Genomic DNA, 14,930 nt, shown 5'->3' with positions numbered 1-14,930 from the left:
TCAGCCGTAGCGTTAATGCACTCCTCTCCGGGCTCAACGTGTTGGCCGTGATGAATCATAGGCCAGCTGTTATCGATGGAGTGCTAAAAGAGATTTTGGACCGATTCCATCTTCAGAGTCTCTGATCTGCTGGCGCATCCTGATAGCTGAACCCGCCCCCTCATACTAAAATAACTTAAAAAGTCAGCTGCAGCTAGAACGCTTGGTGCTATATGAGAAATATTGTGCATTTAAATGCATCACATGTCTGTTTACCTCACTGTGATGACACCTAAAACATATCTTATTTGAGAAACGTCCAGTTCTGTCTCAGTATCTGTCGGTGTTTCACCTTTACAAGTGCAGAGGAGGTGTCCACACTGGAGGGTGCATGGCAGACAGCTGGAAGTTGGAGACAGAAGCACATCTGTTTTCCTTTTTCATTTTTCTTTATTGAGACCACATGGAGGCAATGCCTGAGACTGGTACTTTGTTAATGCCAAAGCACACAGGATGAACCCATAAAATGGCTGCCACCAGCAGGCTTTTGATGTCTCCAAATGGAACGTGAGATGCTTGACCGTGTGGCTAACACCGAGCTCCAACCCGGCGGTTGTTTACGTTGCCAGGCTGCCTTGCATGCATCGAGTTGAATGGTGCTAAAACGAGTGGTTTACTGTAACTAGAGGGAAGCAGAAGTGTTTCCAGGTGTAGATGCATGGAAAGTTAATGGCTTGTGGAGCATGCTGGGTAACTGAGTTTTAAAGCAAAAAGCCACTTTGTGCGAGGACACTAATGCAGCTGTCGTCATCTTATACATGATTCAGTTTCTCTGATTTTATAAAACCAGCAGGCCGAGTAGAAACCAATGCAGAGTTACACTGCAGAGCTTCTAAATGTTGATCTCCTCTGACCTTTGACCTTTTCCCCTCCAGGACCTGATGGTAGGCGATGAGGCCAGCGAGCTGCGCTCCATGCTGGAGGTCAACTACCCGATGGAGAACGGCATCGTCAGGAACTGGGACGACATGAAGCACCTGTGGGACTACACCTTCGGCCCGGAGAAGCTCAACATCGACTCCCGCAACTGCAAGATCCTGCTCACCGAGCCGCCCATGAACCCCACCAAGAACCGCGAAAAAATCATTGAGGCATGTTGACATCTACTAATCATTCACTTTATTTCCAGTTTACCTTCTGAATCCAGAGCAGTTTGGGCGTTTTGGCTCTTTTTTTTTTTTTTTTGCTCCTTTTTCACTGCAACATAAAAGTCCTGCACCTCTATAGAAACACCACATTTAAGGCTAGAAGTAAAGAGAACTCAAAAATGTATTTTGTGCAGGAAAACTAAGTATTACTCCATAAATTATAAAAGAAAAGAACGCCAGTTGAATTTCTTTGATCATTTCTTAAAAAAAGAAATTGGAAACACTAAAATCTTTATATACAACATTTTTCCAAGTGTCCACAAGTGGAACCAATGTTGGAGAAAAAATGTAGGCTCCACATGCTATATATATATATATTAAACTATTTACATTTTTACAACCTCTCTTCTATGATCTGTGTTTAGCAGTGTGGTCAGATTTTCTCAGAGTTTTTGTCACGTGACTGTTGGTCTCAGGCGACTCTGTCGTGGTTTCCCAGTTGCACTGAGGGTCTCAGAATTTAATGTTTTTTACAGGATCTGGTTAGTGCAGATGGTTTTTACAGCCTGTAGCTAAAAATAAACGGTGTATTTTTGGTGACTGTTTTAAGAAAACATGCTTTACAAACCTGGTGGTTTTAGGGTTCAGTTAATCAAAGTATTAGCATGTGTTGCCAGCTGTCGTATATTTATTTTCATTAATAAACAATTGTCTGTTTTTCTGGCTTCTCCTACAGGTGATGTTTGAGACCTACCAGTTTTCAGGAGTCTACATTGCGATTCAAGCTGTGCTGACTCTCTACGCCCAAGGTAGGAAGTGACACATGCACGCTGCGGTCGCAAGTTTAAACAGCTTACATATCATGGAGATTTCCAGGTGTTCTGTTACAACAAACCTCTCACCCACAAGATCACTTCTCCTGACACCAGAACTATATCTGTTCAAACTGGTAAATGATGAGTAGTTCCGAGGCTTTTCATTTTAACTTTGGAAAATATTCTTGCGTGGCTGCATTTAACTGCCACGCCTTCTTCAAATAGTTTGTGCAAAGATTTGTTTTATGAGACTGCTTGGATACCGGATACGTTATTCTTAGTGCCAGAAAGTCTAGACAGTCACATGAACATCGCTTTATAATAGAACACCGATCTGGGCTCTAGGTATGAGCCGATACCGAGCACCAATATGATACCAGTGTTTAATTATTAAGCTCTGTGCCTCACTGTGAGGAAGAGAGATGGATCCTTCTCTTGTGTGTTAGGGCAACATCAGGCTGGACTCAAACATTTGCTTTCCTCACTTTGTAAAACAAAATGGAACAAATAAATACATGGATATAAATGCACGGAATTTTATTTATTAAAATAATGGTATTTGAAACTAGATCGGCCTTTTGTCACAATACAATCCAGCTATTTGAGTCTGTACATCTCTTCTTTATAATGTTTCTGTCTCTTGAGTTCATTACTGAGATGTCATTATCAGTTAATTGTTACATTAGATGTCTTATCTTTCCAGGTTTTTGTGTGTTTACTCCACCAACAAAGCTATTAATCAAAGCACACACCGGATAAAAAACTCACGACACAAACACACCCTGGCTTGGTAGAATTGTAGATTATTAACTGTAATGTGTGTGTGTGTGTGTGTGTTTTTGTTAGGCCTTCTGACCGGTGTGGTGGTGGACTCGGGGGACGGTGTGACACACATCTGTCCGGTGTACGAGGGCTTCAGCCTGCCTCATCTGACGAGACGCCTGGACATCGCAGGCCGGGACATCACCCGTTACCTCATCAAGGTATCCAGTCAGCCATGACGGTCGAGTCAAAGCAACGAGAAACGCAACAAATAAAGAGCAGCGGAAACGAGCTAGTTAGACAATAGAGTGTGTGGAGGTGTCATTTTGACTGATTTATAAGATAATATTATATATTTATCATTTTTAATATAACTTTCTACTACTCTTTCAAAATCCTTGACAATATCTCTCAATATCAAGCTCATTATTACTTTTCTATTGTATGTAGTATCACTTCCTATACACTCTTTTATTTAATCTTTGTTTTTGTATTTTGCATTTATTTTAGTTTAATTTTTTACTTTATTTATTCACATCACTCTTAATGCTATCGTGTTGTATTTTGTAATGGTGTCAGTATTATTTATTTTACACTCACTAATTGTTATTCTATTGTTCATATATGTTTATATTTTATTATATTGTTTTTGATAATATTCAGTTTTAATCTTTAATGAAACTCTGGCACAAGAATTTCCTTCGGGATAAAGTTGTATCTTGTCTGATCTTAAAATTCTTGAGGGTTTATCTACACAAGGTTAGATTCTGGATACTAAGAGGTGGATTAATTCATATTTTCATGCACTTTTAATGATTCAAATATATGTAAATTCAGTCCCTTTTAAAGGGTTTAGAATCAGCCAAAGTGTTGTTGCTCTTTAGTTGGGGGAAACTGGCATCATGTTCTTCATAAAAGGAAATAACAGGCTTTTCTAGAACTCTAGTTCCTGTTTAAATGAACATATCTCTCACACAGAAGCCTTCTTTTTGCTTTTCTCTTTTCCCCCGTTATCCTCCGCCCGTCTCTGGGTGCAGCTGTTGTTGTTGAGGGGCTACGCCTTCAACCACTCTGCAGACTTTGAGACGGTGCGCATGATGAAGGAGAAGCTTTGCTACGTGGGCTACAACATCGAGCAGGAGCAGAAGCTGGCGCTGGAGACCACCGTGCTGGTGGAGTCGTACACGGTAAAGACAGATTTCTACTGTGCACATAGTAACACACTGATAAACCGACTTAAATTTAGCCTCGTGTACGGCATCAGTTCACACGTTGTTATTGGTACCTGCAGAGGAGGTTTAGGATGTGGCTGATCTGATCTAATAAAGTGACCTGTGTTTGTGGTTGTCATTTCATCAGAAGTGCAGACACAGAAACCAGTGTGAGGTTAGACTTTAGAACGGGTTGCTGCCCTCGTATGGACATTCTGTGCATTAGATACAAAGGAATTGTATTTTAAAGACAAACATAACACTTTAAATGAACACCCAGAAAGAGAAGATATGATGTTTGAAATGTCCCCATGTTTCCTGCTGTCGTCTATCTAATAGATATGGCCAAAACAATAATATGAAAGAACACCTTCTATTAAAGAAAGAGAGGATTTAACTAAATCAGAGACATGTCAGTAAAGGACAATGTGTGACTGAATGTGAGGATAAAGAGGAAATATTTGGTGCAATAACTGCTAAAAAAATGGAAAAAGAAAATGGGGACATTTGACATCATTAAAAAAGCAACATATTTCCAGCCCTCTTGGGTTCTAGTTCCATTAATGCAAACAAGTTGTACCACTTCTGCTCAAAATAGCTTTGTAGAAAGAATCCCTCCCCAAAAGGACCTGTTATTCAAAAGTGGCAGCATTTTGAAGTACTAATGTGGTAACTAAATCTGCCTCCGCGCTGAGCTGAGTAGACTACCACATGCCCCGTTGTTGGTCCTGTTGGCTGCTCTGGGACGGGGCAGTGCTGCTGACTGACTGTTTTCTCTGGGACTCAAACACACGGCGTGTGCAGAGCTCCCTCCACTCCGGCTTGCTTTTCTTTCCAGGACTTTTTTTTTCCCCTGCAGAGGGAACCACAGAATCTAAACATGGGGTCCTGGAGTCTGCTTTACTGCACGCCTAACCGAGCACGTGTTGTGTCTCGGAGCTCACCGACCGTGTGTGTGTTTGGGTTAGCGTGGGCGTGTGTGTGTGTGTGTGTGCGTGTGTGTGTGTGTGTCTGGACATGTATGTGTAGGTATCGGTTCGTGTGCCGAAACAAGGAGGGCAATGTAACTGTGGCCGAAGAGCTCTGAACGGCGCGTTACATCATTTCCTGTGCAGCCACTCTGCGGCGGTGGCTACGCTTCCTCCCACTGCCCCTCAGCTGAATGAAGCCTTTTTATAGTGGCACACACACGTTCACTCTACTCCGTGTGGAGCTTTAACTGTACAATACTATCAGTCTTTACAACTGCAGTAGACACACATGCATGTCTCTTTAAAAGCAGGTTTATTGAAGTTATGAATCCCTCTCATACGTCGCCATTTAGCTGCATCATTCTTAATTCTTACAATCAAGATTTATGAGTCATACTTTACATCCTACCTCCTCAGCTGTGTCATACTTTCCTTTTTTTTTCTTCCCTCGTCTCTTTTCATCACATCGCCCCCACACGTCTCCAGCTGCCAGATGGTCGTTTGATTAAGGTGGGAGGAGAGCGGTTCGAGGCCCCCGAGGCTCTGTTCCAGCCCCACCTCATCAACGTGGAGGGCGTCGGAGTGGCCGAGCTCCTCTTCAACACCATCCAGGCGGCCGATATAGACACCAGGTGAGACCGGCGAAAGTGCAAGGATGCTTTTTCCAAATGCATTTAAAGACTCAAGCGTGAGTGTGTTCCGCTCTGGCACACTTTAAGACACAACATGAACAAGACACAACACACACAGATATGCAAAATGGTGGCCCAAGCAGAGCTCTCACTGAAGCTATAGAGGGTTTTAAATCAAACTAAACATTTCTTGAACACCAGAGTGCTGCATGGAAAGTATGAAAAATGATTTTTGGATATTTAAAGGGTGGAAACACTTTAATCTTTTCTGCTGTAGTTGAATGATGTGTTTGTAGACTTAAATCTAGTAAAGTATATTTTCAACATTTGTGGGCTCAAAATCTGCCTGTTGAAAAGGAAACTAGCAACTAAAACTACTTCCCCTCTTCCAGTCTGCATGTTGTTTGGGTCACTTCCTGTTCTCACCCTCTTTCCGTCTCTCCCCCTCCCCCTGTCATCAGGTCCGAGTTCTACAAACACATTGTTTTATCGGGAGGATCCACCATGTACCCGGGTCTGCCGTCTCGTCTGGAGAGGGAACTCAAGCAGCTGTACCTGGAGCGCGTGCTCAAGGGCGACGTGGACAAGCTTTCGGTGAGATAACAACCCCTTAAACGCCTCATTTATATTTATACTGTTGACTGTGACGAGCTAAAGCTGCTCGGATGTGGGTCACAGTGTGAGAACAGGTCAAACAGCATTCATTTGAGCTCAAATTAGAACATATTTTGCACTGCGAGCAAAGTATTCTCAAAGAAAAAAGATTCAGATGAGCCAAAGTCCAGCTTTCCTGCTCCAGGCCTTTCAGTTAGTGTGAATTAGTATTTCCAGCTGATCCTCTGGGTTTGTTTAAGTTGGCCTGGGCAGAGTTTCCCGCATGTGAGAGAGCAGTGAAGTGTCAGAAAGCTACCACAGGGAACATATTTAGTGTGTAAACAGTGACTGACACCTGACAGTATCTCCTTTGTCCTGATGACAGAGAGGTCACAGTAGAACAAATGAAATGTTTCTGGACACGTCTGTAAAGGTTTAAGATCAAAGTTTCCCATCATGTTTAATCACAGACGGATGCAGTGTGCGTAGACCACCACCAGGGGGTGATGGAGGTTAACAGGCGCTCATTTAACTTAAACAAAGCGCTTTTAATAACAACATATGTGGGGGTTCACTTCTCTATGATAAATAATTTGTTTTGGAAAACCATCCCCACGTTACGTTTCCACTCCAGAGTCCCAGAGACACCGATGATTTGACTCAGAGCTATTTCATAAACAAACGTCTACAGATGACTCATCCGTTTAAAAGCAAGTCATTATGTGCTTTACTTTTCTGCCCACAACTGCAGCCGGCTTGGGTTTCCTGGACTGTTTATCTCTTTTTGTAATGGAAGACTTTATATATAGTTCTTATTTACATGTATCTTTCAAATATATTTGTGCAATCTGTAACAAGACAGGAATCTTTTTTTATAAGCAGATCCACAAACATTTTGATAGCACATATTTGAAAGATGGCTGTTAAAAGGTTTTGTAGTTCACTCTTTAATGGTGGCTGTGTTCAGCTTCATTCATTCATTAATGTCTGTTGCAATCAATTCCAATGTTTCACAGTGGGGGAAAGTTATCAAAATAACTTTAAATAAGAACTTTAAAAATAATTCCACTCCTCTGCTATTTAATATGCTCCATCTGATCTTCCAAAACACTCAAAACATGTCTGATAACACCTCCTCCGTTTGTAATTTGCACCTTTTCAGCTGTTTGTGTGTTTCTTGCTACTCCGTTTAGACGGCTAGCCACCTGAGAAGCCGCGTCTTTCGCCCCATTTGGTGAAAATCTGAGTTTTTGAAACATAGTGAGGATACGGACAGAGAGCAGAGACGTTTATGCTGCAGGAGTCGTCTGTTTGTTTTGTAGTTTTGAAGCTTCTTCCGTCTTAAAAACTAAACATAAATTGTATCAGAAATGAACCTTTTTAAAGCTGTTGAGTGATAAACCTGTTCTCTGTCCTGCTGTCCGCCCGTCAAGAGCAGCTTGATCCGGGATGAACGATGGAGCCGGGTCTCTGTAAAGATGTGGGCTCAACAGTCACCGACATCAGACAGCCAGGAGCATGCTGGGTAGTGGAGTAGCCTCAGGTCCTAGCTGGGTTAGCTTAGCTTCCATCTCAGCTCTGCTCCCTGGGGCAGTTTGGTGGCGTTTAGTCTGGCAGGTCTGGCTGGTTGGTCGGCCGTGAGAGTCGAACGTCTCAAAGTTCACTGAACTTAATCCCCACGCTTCCTTGTGCCATAAGTCATAAACACGAAAAAAAAAACCAAGAAATTCTCGATACCATCATTCTACTTCCACAATAGGTTGTTTAATTCATATTTCCATGCATTTCTGCCTTTGAAAATTCAACGTGAGAAAAATAACATTGTCAACTTTGACTGTGTTTTAGCACCAAAGCATCAAAATCACCGTTTACAAGCAATATTCGTATCGTATTGCAAATACATCCAACAAATTTCCATATTTTGACCGAAATAGTCTTCAAAATATGTATTGAATTGCACTTTATGTTGTATAAAAAGGTTTAAAGCTTAAAGAAGACTTCAATTTAACTTGAGGAGCCCTGCAGAAACTTCAAAATAAAGCCCACACGGATACGAGGAACATTAAGATGATCACATCCTGGTGGAGACAAACAAACAAAAACATTGGGACACTTTGACCTTCAGTGTGAACACCGCCCTTATTGTCTCCGTGTTCCTCTTGTTCTGTAGAAATTCAAGATCCGGATCGAGGATCCTCCCCGGCGAAAGCACATGGTGTTCCTGGGCGGAGCCGTGCTGGCAGACATCATGAAGGACAAGGACAACTTCTGGCTGACCCGGGAGGAGTACCAGGAGAAAGGAGTCCGCGTGCTGGAGAAGCTGGGAGTCACCGTCAGATAGAGCAACCCGGAGACACACACACACACACACACACACACACACACACACACACACACACACACACACACACCCTCGCTCACATCGCAGAGTATATATCTATTTATCCCTCTTCTTCTTCTCTCTCTCGGCTCTTGATGCTCCTCAAACATCAGAGGGAATCGAGCCTCCTCCTCCTCCTCCTCCTCTCTTCTCTCCTGGTTTGGGATTTGCTCACCCTTCACTCACAGGCAGATTCAAACTGAAAGGGTGAATGTTGTCCTGCTGGTGTATTTTTTTTTTTTTTTTTGGAGGGTTTCACTCTTGCAGAAGGTTTCAAAAACGTGATGGGGAATCTGCTTTCTCTTTACCTCTGAAATCGGTTTGTTTGTGAGTTAAACTTGCAGCGGGTGTTTTTCAAAAAGTCCCCTCCCTCGTTTCAAACCATCCAGACGGGATGAAACCGATGCAAAGTTTCTGTAATATCACAATCAGGGTCCTGCACAAACCGCCACGTCATCTGTTCCAGGTGAGCGAGAACTGATCGCATTTTTATGTCGTCTTTAATTTTTTTTTTTATAAACGATATCATAACTTTCTTTTGTTCTGTTCTGGGAGAGGGATTACTTTTTTGTTCTGCTTTTAACTTTTCAATTTATCATTTTTCGTTGACTTTTAGTTGCTGTGCACTACTACCATTGTAAATGGAGTGTATCGTGGTAACAGAAGCTCCTCCATGTTTTCTTTTTATATGATGAAGGATTGGTTGATCTACAAAGGGACAAGTACACAAAGGAAAGCCCCGGAGCTTTACATAGAGTGTGTGATGGTACTTTATTCGGGGGGGTTTGTGGGTGGAGATTGATGTAGGGTTAGGGGGGGTGCTACTATATGTTCCTCATCAGTTGGCCTTCATCTCTGCCTCCTCTCTGGGTGTAAATCTTGAGCTTAATGAACAAGCACTGAGCAGTTGTAGCAGTATCACAAACTGTGACGACGGCGTAACACCTCAGCAGTCGCAGGCTGACGATGAGATCCATCTGAAGAAAACAAAAAACGGTTGAAATACTGTTGAGACAATGTTTAAGTCCTCCAGTCTTTCAGTCCCAACGGTCGACTTAATGATCACTGGAGGCTCTTCTATTTTGAGAATTGAAAAATGTGTATATTTTTCTTTTCCTCTTTCCACGAACGTTTATCCAGTGCCAAGTGCGGTTAATGTTAACTGGATCTCTCGTGTTTTAATGTCTTTTTCTTTTTTTGTCACTGTTTTTATTTTCCTGTGTTTGTTCATAGCATAACTGCCTAACGCTGATTTAAATAAAGAAAAGTGATTTATAAAAGCGTTTGTGTGACAGCTTCTTTATTTTAAGACGCAGATTTTGTGAATTATGTGATAAAATATGAATAGATGACACAGTGTAGTTCTCAGTAGGACTGCAGATAACTATTACTTTCATAACTGATTGATTTTCTTTATAGTTTATTCTACAAACGTTTAGTTCATCATACTTTCTTCAGAGCCAAGTTTGATGTTTTCAAATGTATTTTCTACAGTCCAAACCCTAAAGATGAGATAATATTTGACACTTTTGCATAAAAATAGATGTTTCCAGTCGCCGTGAAAGGATTGGAGAAAAGAAAATCATGTGCACTTAATTCAGTTTTTCTTCTTTTTTTTCATTTGGATGTATTCAATATTAATCCCCGTGCATGCAGTGTACACAGATATGATTTGTCGCCTAGCAACAATCAGCAATCTGACACCAATCAAACAGAAATAAAGTGTGAAAGCTCCAGATATAAAATAAAAAAAGTTAGTGAACCTAAATCAGTTGAGATTGTTCTATCAGTCAGAAACAGTTATGAAACACAAAACATCCTGCAAAGACTAATGACATGCAGCCAGTCAACTGGGGCTGTGACTCATCTTCAGGCCGAGAGGACAAAACAAATTGATTAAGAAAAACAAAAAAAGAAGGAAAAGTTTTACTGATAAACATCACAAAATGAGCTGCCACATGGTTTTTGTCTACTGATGCTTCTGTTTGTGTTGGAGCAGATCTTAAACACATTAAAGGGAGACTTTTAAAAGAAGAAATAACATTTCCCTCTTCTTACAAACACAGTTAAGTTTGCAAAGAATAAAAAGAACCTTAGTTTGACTTAAAACACTGCAGCCAGTTCATGTTGAGTAATGCTGGTAGCTAACGTTAGCAGACTTAAAGTAGACCTTGATTTTTAAACTAGCTGTTATTCAGAGAAAAGTTTCATAATTCTGATTAAATTTACCTTCAACCTGTTGATAGTCTTCCACTGTGTAACGTCATGCAATGCATGAGCAGCAGCATGTTAACTCAGCTCTGCAACGTAGAATCCACTTTGTTCTCTGCAGAGAAACTATTTTTCACATCTGTTTAATGAAGCAGAGGTTTGATATCATTACACTCTGGAAATATTTTATATTAAACAGGACTAAACACTTATGTATAGCTTTTTATTTCAGTTGGGAATACAATTATTTAAGAGAATGTTTGGTAATTTAGTTTCTGTGAAGTGGATATTAAGCTCTGGGAGTTTAAAAACTATTTTCTTTATGAAAATACTGTTTATTTTTTAACCATGTCTCAAAGTGTCTTTTGTAGGAATGCAAAAATATGATGCAAAACTTTGGAAAGTAGTGACGAGAGTATCAGTTCCCTTTAGCTCAATGTGTTGTCATCAAAACCAGAATATGTTCAACATAGGACAAAGAAAAGCAGAAAATCCTCCTATGTAAGAACCTGGAAACATCACATTTTCAAGTTTCTTCTTGATAAAAGTGACTGTTGACTTGTTGCAGATTAATTTTCAGTTATTTTTCTACAAGTCAATGAATGAAGTAACGATTGCATCTCTAGTCGTTTGCAGAGAGCTGGAGGTGATGGTGAGACGCGCTGATGAATAAACTGCTCCACCAGAGGAGAGGATGAGGACATGAAGGTGACTGAAGCTCGGCCACAGAGGAGAAGGATGACGAGGAGGAGGAGGAGGAGGAGGAGGAGGAAGAGGAAATGGAACAGTGGCAGAGGACTGGCGCCACCAGAGGAAGAGGCTCTCTTTTCCGAGCCTGAAATAAAGATCTCACCCCAGACTCTTCCGGCCTTGTTCCATTTTTAATCCCTCGACTCTTGCCACTTCCCTCTCAACCCTGAACTGTTACCTCTGAGGCAGCGTTTGAAGTTTTCTCTCCTCATCGGAGCTCAAAGAGACGCATCACCCAGTCTCAGCAACGGACGTTTACTGAAATACTTCAGGGCAGTTTTAAGGGTTCAACTTTACCTTTACCTATTCTAAGAAATAAATATTACTCTTTTTACTCCACTCGGTTTAATTTATCTGACAGCTGTCGTTGTTCTTTAATCTGCAAAAGTCGTATAAATTAGATACATTTTGCTCTTGACAGGTTAAAATCTAAACGTTTCATGTACGTACATAAGAATCATTCTTTTAGATCCTCTTCTTTAGTCATGAATTAATATTTTACTTCAGCTTTTAAGCCAATGTGCTCCGAAAAAATTTGCAATTTGAACTTAAACGTCAGTGACAACTAGCCAAACTTTTAGAAATTTTTCTAACCTTGTCGAGGATCAACTAATATTAAAATAAAAGTCTAGTTTCAGATTATAAAGACGTTCTCATTTTGTTTCATCACGTGTCTCAACTTTTATGCATTTACTGATTTGCTGACATGCTTCAGTACATTTTCGCTGCCAAATCATTTACTTGTAATTAACTTTTTTGGACGACTTCATAACAAAAAATACTTTATTTGTGGTAGTTTTTTATTCTGGCACTACTTAAATAAACAACACTGTTTTTTAAGTTGCTTTTGCACAAACCAGCTCAAAGACTTTCCACATGGTGGGAGTAGAGAGATGTTTTCCTGTTGTGAGGTTTATCTCAGGTGCAGAGGTTTGAACTCAGCTTAAACAAATCACCCAGCTCCTTGTAATCTTTATTTCTGCAGCGTATTTCAGATGAATTTAGACCCGACAGAGGAAACACAACTGGAAATGTTGCAAAAGTGTAATGCTCACTGGGTGAAAAACGTAGAGCAAAGTCTCTGTTGTGAGGAGGAAAACCTCAGAACTCGTCCTGTCTTTGGACATCATTCCTGTCCACCTCTCTGTGAAGCGAGCGGCGGTGCTGTGTTCACCCAGAGAGGGGCCACGATGACCCCATTACACCAGCAGATATATCTTAAATGTTTGCACATGTGGACTGGGATGCTTTTTTTTGTTGCAGCCGTTGAGCTGCTTAGCAGGCCCCCAAAAGCCCTCAGGGACCTTCTTTTTCTTCTCTTTTCTCCCTCCCTCCCTCCTCTCCCCTCTCTCTCTCTCGCGCTCCATCATTATCGCCCACATGCTTTTCCAGAGACATCCTGAGTGAAACAGCTCGACGTCCTCGATGGCTATCACATGTTCCTGCTGAGGAGGGAGGCAGCCGGGGAAAAAGACATCTTGAGGAGAATGAAACAGGCTGTTCGGGCTGGAGGCTTTTTTTTCTTCTACAAAGAGTTTTGTCAAAACTATTAACGTTTTTCTTAAAAACAGAATAAATAACTTCATGCCTTGACTGACATTTTTCATCCTGTGGATCTCCTCATGAAGTCATTTGTGACGTCCTTTCTTTTTTAGCAATTCTATTTCTCCTCAAAGATTCTGTACTTGTTTGGGGACTTTTTTGCATGGCTTCAAACTGTTGAATGTTTACGAGTCTGTAATTGTTCCAGATATACTTCAATAAACAATAAATAATTGCAATTATTATGCTTAAAACAACTTTCTGCTTGGATTTGCTTTGCCACAAAGAAGTGAAGTTTTGTACAGACATTCATGTTCCCTTGAGGATGAATCCTTCTTTCCTTCATCAGCATTGACTTTGTCCAACACTTTGGTTTATCACCAAAAACCTGCAACACTAATGACGATCACATCATCCGTTTGTGTTTAGTGCTAATTAGCAAATGCTAGCATGCTAACACGTTAAACAAAGCTGTTGAATATCAGCATGTTAGCATTGCCTGTTTGCTTACGTTAGCATTTAGACATTTTTTTTTATTTCATGATGTGTATAATCATGCTGAGTTCTTGACAAAATCAGACGTCAAAATCTTCCCAGTTGAAATGTCCAACTTTTGACCTCCCAGCTTTTCTGATGCACGATGTCAAACTTAAACAAAAAACATGGCTGACGGGACAAATTGATGTTTCTTTGTTAGGTGTACACAGTTGAAATCTTTTTAACGTTTTCCCAAATAACTTTTGTACAGAGAAGTTAACTTTCAGACTGTTTACTGTAACCAGCTACCTAACAACATGGTGACATATTGTGACATGTTACATGCAGAACAGGTTTTACTATATGAAAGAATGTATTACTTTAATTAAATACAGGTAAAAAGACTTTATATGCCTTTTTGTATGGTTTATCATTAACAACGTGTGCTCCCATTGTTCTGTGAAGTCAAAAAACGACTTTGACGTGATGGATTTGAAGTTTGCAAGTAAGTATTCTGACTATGAGTGCCGTTCCATTGAACTTTTGCAAGTAGAAGTTTTGGAGTTTAAGTTGACTTGAATGCAGTATTACTGTCCATTTACAGTAAATACGTATACGTTATTATTACAGGACATAAATGGCAGTAAATGATAAATGCTTGCAGTAGAAAAGCAGCAGACTCGTGTGTGGTTTCACTGTTTTCTCTCATTTTATTGGAGGCGGAAGGTAAGACACACATTTCACTTTAGTTTTCTCACAGACCTGGCCACCCTTCAGTATCTACAAAGCACTTCCTGTTCCTTCTCAAAAGCAAGAGCTACATCCATCGTACATGTTAGAAACAGTTATTTAAAAAAAAACGAAAAAAAAAGACAAATAGAAATAAAAATGTACAACATACACTTGATATATATATAATATAATTTTTGCTCTTTTTTTTTTACAGAGGTAAAAATACTAAGCGTAAAAAATGGGTCTAATTCATTACAGGGAGTCGTTTCTTTAAATTTCTTTCAATTTAAATACACAAGGAGATAAAGAGGATGCGTTCAGGCACTTGTAAATGGCTCTGACATGAGAGAACACACTCAAACACCGGACGAGACGGAGAAAGAAGAGACAAACACACACACACACACATACACACACACTTCCCAATCTGATTGGTCCCGTCCCTGATACATCATCTAAGGATCTGATTATTAAACTGGATCTGTGTTTGTATGTGATGACATATTCAGCTGATCCCAGGAGCTCTGGATCAAGGAGCAGGAGAGGGGAAAGGGATGTGGGATAAAGACAAACACACAAACACACACTCACACACACCAAGGACATACATTCTGGTACACAGGACAGGATGGAAGGGAAAAGGACATCCTCAGGCATTCTGTATTTCAACTACAGTTAGTGACATTTCCTTGGCAAAACAATCAGGGGTGGATGTTTGTTTCCAGC

The 14,930-nt window shown here is 40.6% G+C and overlaps 1 protein-coding gene across 1 annotated transcript in view; it reads left to right on the top strand.

Annotated features, from left to right (window-relative positions):
• The window catches only part of LOC129092117 (actin-related protein 2-A), a 12,388-nt gene extending 2,622 nt beyond the window's left edge, over nt 1–9,766 (top strand). Inside the window, exons 3-9 of the mRNA XM_054599919.1 lie at nt 915–1,130; nt 1,864–1,936; nt 2,789–2,925; nt 3,742–3,891; nt 5,373–5,518; nt 5,980–6,112; nt 8,283–9,766. Of these exons, the coding sequence (XP_054455894.1) occupies nt 915–1,130; nt 1,864–1,936; nt 2,789–2,925; nt 3,742–3,891; nt 5,373–5,518; nt 5,980–6,112; nt 8,283–8,453 (1,026 nt within the window). The 3' untranslated portion in view covers nt 8,454–9,766. The remainder of the gene's footprint in view (nt 1–914; nt 1,131–1,863; nt 1,937–2,788; nt 2,926–3,741; nt 3,892–5,372; nt 5,519–5,979; nt 6,113–8,282) is intronic.
• Nucleotides 9,767–14,930: the final 5,164 nt, after the last annotated feature.

The sequence above is a fragment of the Anoplopoma fimbria genome, chromosome 6, assembly GCF_027596085.1.
Source record: "Anoplopoma fimbria isolate UVic2021 breed Golden Eagle Sablefish chromosome 6, Afim_UVic_2022, whole genome shotgun sequence".
In the NCBI taxonomy this organism is placed as follows: domain Eukaryota; kingdom Metazoa; phylum Chordata; class Actinopteri; order Perciformes; family Anoplopomatidae; genus Anoplopoma; species Anoplopoma fimbria.
This window is presented reverse-complemented; position numbering and strand designations above follow the sequence as displayed.